The sequence below is a fragment of the Argentina silus genome (assembly GCF_951799395.1).
Source record: "Argentina silus genome assembly, chromosome: 2".
Classification (NCBI taxonomy): domain Eukaryota; kingdom Metazoa; phylum Chordata; class Actinopteri; order Argentiniformes; family Argentinidae; genus Argentina; species Argentina silus.
The window spans coordinates 6192110-6199609 of NC_139656.1; the positions used below are offsets into that span (position 1 = coordinate 6192110).

General features: G+C 44.0%; 1 protein-coding gene across 1 annotated transcript in view; it reads right to left on the reverse strand.

Moving 5' to 3' along the window:
- frem2a (FRAS1 related extracellular matrix 2a) overlaps positions 1-7500 on the reverse strand; it is a gene marked incomplete at both ends in the record, with an annotated part of 55008 nt that overhangs the window by 32425 nt on the left and 15083 nt on the right. Inside the window, one exon of the mRNA XM_083694725.1 lies at positions 5373-5519. Within this exon, the coding sequence (XP_083550851.1) occupies positions 5373-5519 (147 nt within the window). The remainder of the gene's footprint in view (positions 1-5372; positions 5520-7500) is intronic.

The following is a 7500-nucleotide window of genomic DNA, read 5'->3' on the forward strand; positions in this document are numbered from 1 at the left end:
CTGAATGTGCATGAGCCCGTCTTTGGACACTTTCCCTAAGACTGCTATGAATGATTTTGCTGCTGTTGATAAAGAAATGCTCAGGAACGAAGTAATGTAATTAAAACCCTCCACCTGCTCACTTGACCCTATCCCCACCACATTTTTTAAGACTGTGTTTAATTGTCTTGAGGATGAAGTGCTACTGATTGTAGATCACTCCTTGCTGACTGGTATTTTCTCTCTGGCACTGAAAACTGCTATTGTGAAACCTCTCCCAAAGAAAAGTAACCTGGATCCTTCAGTGCTATATAATTTCTGGCCAATTTCAAACTTTTCTTTTTAAAGTAAAATTTTCAAACAGCTAAATGATTACCTAAATTTCAGCTGTATATTTGAGAAGTTTCAATCTGGCTTTCATCCTCAACACAGCACTGAGACAGCACTAGTTAAAGTTGTAAATGACCTGAGAATGAACATGGATGACAAGAAACTCTCAATAGTACTTTTAAACTTAAGCTCTGTTTTTGATATAGTCGATCATGACATACTTATTAACAGACTACAGAAGTGTGTTGGCCTCTCTGGCTCAGTTTTAGATTGGTTTAGGACTTATCTGTCTAGCAGAGACTATTTTGTCTCCATTGGTGACCACTCCTCGGCTAACACTAGCATAACATGTGGGGTTCCTCAAGGCTCCATTTTGGGACCTGTGTTGTTCAGTCTCTATATGCCGCCACTGGGAAATATCATCAGAGAACACAAGATTAATTTTCATAGCTATGCCGATGATACAAAACTGTACATCTCTTTATCACCCAATGACATCAACCCTATTGATAAACTGGATCAATGCATTGATCACATCAACTTGCGAATGTCACATAATTTCTTGCAATTGAACAAACATAAGACAGAGGTTTTAATTATGGGAGCAAAAGTCCAGAGAGAGATACTGTGCACTAAAATCCCTGGCACAAAACACCAAACCCATAGCAAAAAATCTTGGCGTGCTTCTAGACCTTGATTTGAATTTTGAATGTCACATCAGTAATCTCATTAAAACCGCCTTTTATCGCCTTAGAAATGTTGCTAAAGTGCAACTGCTTCTCTCCCAGGCAGATACTGAGAGACTTATGCATGCTTTTATCACTAGCAGGCTTGATTACTGCAATGCTCTCCTTTCTGGTCTACCTGAAAAAGCTATAAATAATCTACAGATCATTCAGAATGCAGCAGCGCGTGTACTAACCAAGACCAGAAGGAAAGCACACATCTCACCTGTCCTAAAGTCCCTTCATTGGTTGCCTGTCAGTTTTAGGATAGATTATAATATATGCTCCCTCAAGATCACTCAGGTCCTCTGGCACTGGCCTTTTAGTTGTTCCCTGGGTGAGGACAAAGAACTACAAGGAAGCGGCATTTAGTGTCTATGGTCTCTGGAATAGCCTGCCAGAGGAGCTGAGGGCGTCACAATCTGTAAACACCTTTAAAAGAAATCTCAAGACATATCTTTTTAGCCTACCTTTAAGCATTCTCTTAATCTTTTTTGAATCTACCCTCTACTGTGCTGCACTGGTCTCTCTGTTCTACCATGTCTCGTATTTCCTATACTATCATGTCCTTATATTACCGTTTATTTTCACTGTATTGTTGTATTTCCTTATATTACCGTTTATTTTCATTGTATTGTTGTATTTTCATTGTATTGTTAAGCACCTTGACTTGCAATTTTGCACAAAAGGCGCTGCATAAATAAAGTCTGTTTGGATTTGATTTGAACTGAAATGGAATCAAAAAAAATTACTCTTCAAAGAAAAGGCCTTGAGTTATGAAAAGAGAAAACGGAAAAATGAGTTTTCGCTTTCCATTCTATCTTTGTCTCCGTCGGGAGTCTCATCTCACTGTTAGCACACCTCCATACTGCACTGAAGACAGGCAGAGGAGAGGAGAGGAGAGGAGAGAGGGATGAGGAAGGAGGGGAAGCTTGCAAGAGAAGAAGTACAAGGAAGGAGGACTTCAGGGGAGGTGGACAGCAGGGGAGGAAGAGTGTGAGGAAGGAAGGAAATGAAGGAGGAAGAGAATGAAGAATGAAGTGAATGAGAGAGACTTGGAGAAGAGCAGAACAATGGGAGAAGGAATGGAAGAAGAGGTGTTTCCTAGAGTAGGAAAACAGAGAAAAACTAAATAGTGAGGAACAACTGCAGGGGAGCGTGAGCAAAGGAGAGGAAGTGATAGAAAGATAAGGAGAAGGTAGCAAAGAGGATACGTGGAGGGAGAGAATGAGAGAAACACCGCAGGACACGAACACTGGACTGCACAGTACAGTGAGAGAACAGGGGGAGAGGAAGATACTGTAAAGAAGCAAGGTGTTTGAAGAAGGGATGAAGGGGGAGTGGGAGAGAGAGAGAACAAGAGATAAACACCACAGGAGATGGGGAGAGTAGGGGAGAGGCTGCAGGGGAGAGTGGGAGCTAAATAAAGTGGTTAAATGGAAGAGAGTGCAGGGGGAAGGATAGATGGGTCACAGGTGAGACAGAGTAGGTGAAAAGAAAAACAGAAGAGGGACGTGGAGAGGTAGAGAACAATGGTGACTCACCACAGAGAGGTTGTGACTACGGGAGAGGAACATAACAAGGGAGAAAGGTCATGGATTAGGAAGACTAGAGGACACGACCATGGATTAGGAAGACTAGAGGACACGACCATGGATTAGGAAGACTAGAGGACACGACCATGGATTAGGAAGACTAGAGGACACGACCATGGATTAGGAAGACTAGAGGACACGGCCATGGATGAAAGGCTGGAGGACAATACCATGGTTCTGTCCTAGTCTTCCTAGCCTTCCGCTATACACATGTGTTGCTAGGGGAAATGGCGCAAGAATGATGGGATCCTAGCAACGTGATTTGAGCAACAATACCTGTTAACGCTAATCTATAACTGTGTGGTATTTGGCCAGAAAAGTATTCCCAATCGGGACTGGTGCCATCTTCACCGTCTCTCACAAAACCAATAGTAAATCAAGGGAGTGGCATATCTCTGTTATATACAATCTCTGGCTTCACTGTGTCAGCCATCTTTTGGTGTACTAGCCAAATTGCCATGGTCTGAAGGACCATGTCCGTTCTACTCATTGTATGTCTTTGGGCACTACAAAGCTGGGCTCTCTCTACCTCTAATCAACAGAGGGAGACAATACACTGTGACCACACCAACTGGATCTCTTCTCTTTCGGCCTCTGCGCTCTTCATGGGAATCTGTGTTACATATTCATGTCTCTCTTCCTCTTACCCTGGTTTTAATTGGAAGTCCTGTTGAGAAGGAGCTAATGTTCTTCCTTCAGCGTTGTACGAAAGACTGGGGCAGATCTTTCATCAGCCAACTCTCAACTGGAACCATATTTTAACTTCTCACTGCATCTCTCTTTCTCTCTCTCTCTCTCTGTTTCTGTATTTACACCTCTGTTTCACTCTTTCACTCAGTCCCTTCATGTCATCTTTCATCGGCTGAGCTTTGAACTGGGGCAGTGGGTCTGACTTTAACCATTTCCTCTCTTATGATGTTCACTATCTCACCATGAGGTTCCATGGTGTTATGAGACTTTGGCCCTTTCATCCTGGTTACCCTACACTGGGGCAGGTTTCATCATTATAGCCCAATTGTGATTGATACACGCACACACACACACACACACACACACACACACACACACACACACACACACATACAGTTTCATCATTGGGGCCCAGTGGTGATGGAGGAAGAAGCAGACAAGCTGTGCATTGCTGCAGGGCACCAGTTCGGCATCGACTTACACAATGTTCTCTCCGACAACATCCTCTGATAACACACACACATGACACACACATGCACATGCACATGCACATGCACATGCACACACATACACACACACACACACACACACACACACACACACACACACACACACACACACATTATGTTATAAACGGATCTAAAACTACATTATTCAATTCACTATTTTCTTACATGTCCTCAAGTCTCCATTACAGCTGCAGGGTACTCTCTCTCTCTCTAACCCCCCCCCCCCCCCGTGTTTGTTTATGTGCAGCAACACACATTGTTAGAGCCGTCTCCAGGTGTGCTGTTTATGGTAATGATTTGATGGATGATTGCTGGGGACTTGAGGGGGGTAACTGGTGCCAAAAACAAGTGAGGTTGGAAGACAACCTTGTGTTAGGGGCTTTGTGTCCAGCTGCTTAGAAGGGAATGCTGTCTGACTTTAGAAGTTCAATGATGGGTTGATGGATTACAGCACCATTCATTTGTTTGTATGTAGAAAAACAAATTGTTCTCTTTATTCTCTCTCTCTCTCTCCCCGCCTGCTGTCTTTACTTCTTCTTTCCTCCTTTAAAGTATTCTCACTCCTTTGATCCCCCCTTCTGTTTCCGTGTTTCTCCGTGTACTCTATTTCACTCCCAGGGAGTGAGGGTGGAGACAGAATCTCTCTCTCTCTCTACCTCTGATTCTAACCCTCCTATCTGGCGCCTGAGGGGATTGGAGGGCCAGACTGTGGCTGAAGAGGTCTGAGCATGGGCACTCAAGGATCTGTGTGTGTGTGTGTGTGTGTGTGTGTGTGTGTGTGTGTGTGTGCGTGCGTGCGTGCGTGTGTGCGTGCGCGTGCGTGCGTGCGTGCGTGCGTGCGTGCGTGCGTGCGTGCGTGTGTGTGTGTGTGTGCATGCGTGCATGCGTGTGTATAATATATGTTTGTGCATATGTGTCTGAGTGTGCATAGTGTGTGGTCGGAGATAACCAGGTGCTCACACACCGTCTGTGGTGAGAGATGAGAGCTGAGGCGCAGGCTTTCATGTGTGCCCCAGAGATACTCTCCACAGCAAAAACTCTCCTCAGAGAAAACACACACACACGCGCACACACACACACACACACACACACGCACACACACAAATCTCTTTCCTCAGAGTGGAACCGTAGTGAGAAAAAGGCTCGCAGCTAAGACCGCTAAGGCGCTAACACCTGAAGCCTGTGATTCATATGGATCAGAATGCTAATGATGAGAGGTAGTTGAATGTTCTATCATGGTACATATTGTATACCGCTTCTTCCCCTCTCATCTATCTTGAACTGACTGTTAAGCTATACTCTCATTTTGTTGTACGGGAAAGCTCAAAGACTACATATGAAATACTGGGCCATAATTATATTATTTTTTCTATTCTATTCTATTCTAATTGAGTATTAAAGTATTATATCACAACAAACAACATAAAGGCACACAGAGAGACTGACAGACACACAGACAAACAGATAGACAGGGATAGACAGACAGACAGACAGACAGACAGACAGACAGACAGACAGACAGACAGACAGACAGACAGACTCACCCACGAAGGAGGTCTCTCCCAGGTAGCCCCTGCGCCTGAGGACCACCTCCAGAAACTTGGCCTCCTCCTCCACCACATAGTACTCCTTCTCCAGAGAGATCCACGCCCAGTCCAGACGGAACTGCTGGTCCTTTAACTTGTTTCCCCCTGGACAGAAAACACAGTGACACCACAGACACAAAATGTTATCAGTGGTAGCCATGACGGTGGTTCATATCAGTATAAAGTGGGAGGTGGGAAAGAGGCGTGTCTTTGGCTCCACTGTGGACCATTTAACTAAATACACAACGATGTTATACAGTATGAGTTGAAAAGTTGAACCCTAGCTCAATTTAAAGTATGAATTCAATGATAGAACATACAATTTGAACCTTTATCTTTCCCAAATATAAACCCAAATATCTGGCAGCCGTGAATGTGCATTTTAGTTGTCAGATGAGAGTAAACACACCCACACAAACAAACAGAGAAGCCGAACCTCCTGATCAGAGCTCTAATCCATGATCTTTCTGAGTTCACCTCACACACATTCCCCGGGGCAAGCCTGACATTTTCTCTCCACTGTGGGAGTGGGTGTGCTTGCTCACTGCTCAGCCCTGGGTTCTGCCAAAGTAGCTTATGAGTGTGTTTAATTGCATTTGACTACCAAACCCACAGTAACAATGTTCAACGTCTCAAAGTAGATAAATAAATACCATGGCTCACGGGGGCAATTAAATTGTAGTATGGTGTTGCATATAAAATCGGTTTACTATACAATCCCATACAACAGAAGTCCACATACTCTGCTTAAGAATATATATATATATATATATATATGTATATACAGTAGATAACTGAAAAAGCTATCTACAGTATCTATCTATCTATCTATCTATCTATCTATCTATCTATCTATCTATCTATCTATCTATCTATCTATCTATCTATCTGTCTGTCTGTCTGTCTGTCTGTCTGTCTGTCTGTCTTCCTGCCTGTCTGCCTGCTTGCCTACCTGTCTGTCTATCTATCTTTCTATCCAAACGGGGTATACTGCACTCAAACTCTCATTGACAAATTGCAAATAGCAAATCGCAATCCTCCACAACTAACACGTGAGGCTGCCATAGAAAACAACAGTGTATTTCTCCTTCAAAGGAGAAATGTCCCAGAGGGTGGAATGGGGGTGGGGGGGGGGGGGGGGGGGTATTATGATTGATCTAATCAGAAGTGAAATCTAGTCGCTATTCCAAAAACATGAAGGATGTGCAAGATATGTGTGTGTGTGTGTGTGTGTGTGTGTGTGTGTGTGTGTGTGTGTGTGTGTGTGTGTGTGTGTGTATTTAATAACTGTAAAGCAGGCCTGATCCATCTGCTCTCTCATATGCCTGTCTCCTTAACAACATACACATACTGTAGATACACACATAAACAGCACTGTATTCTCAGAATCCCTCTCCATGCATATTCATGTACAGTGTGTGTGTGTGTGTGTGTGTGTGTGTGTGTGTGTGTGTGTGTGTGTGTGTGTGTGTGTGTGTGTGTGTGTGTGTGTGTGTGTGTGTGGTTCCTCCAGATTAAGAGACAACTTGTAAATGCCAGTGTTAGCTAGTAGGCTAATGGGACTGCATTATAAAGCAAAGGGCTGGGACTGCAACAGACAAACAGGGGGTGCTGCTTTTTGTGGCCAAAAACGCTTGCAGAGAAAAGAGAGGGATGGATGTGAAGTGATACGGGATGGAGGACAAAAGGATGAAAGAGGAGGGAATAAAGAGGCAAACTTAGAATAAATGGGTGAGATGAAAGGGGTGAAGCGAGAGAGAGAGAGAGAGAGAGAGAGAGAGGGGGGGGGGGGGCATGTTGCCTCTTTTGTCAGGCTAAACCACAATGCCAGTCTGTGTATAATGTGTGTGTGTGTGTGTGTGTGTGTGTGTGTGTGTGTGTGTGTGTGTGTGTGTGTGTGTGTGTGTGTCTGTATCTGTCTATGTGCTTCATTTTTTCCCCTTGATGTGTCTATATGTGTCTTCATGTTTAATGCTACTGTGTGTGTGTATGAAGGCCATCACAAACACATCTTCTCTTCCTATCCCCATCCTAAGCCTAACAGAAACAGGGACTTACACAGACACAGGCACCTAGGCACACACAC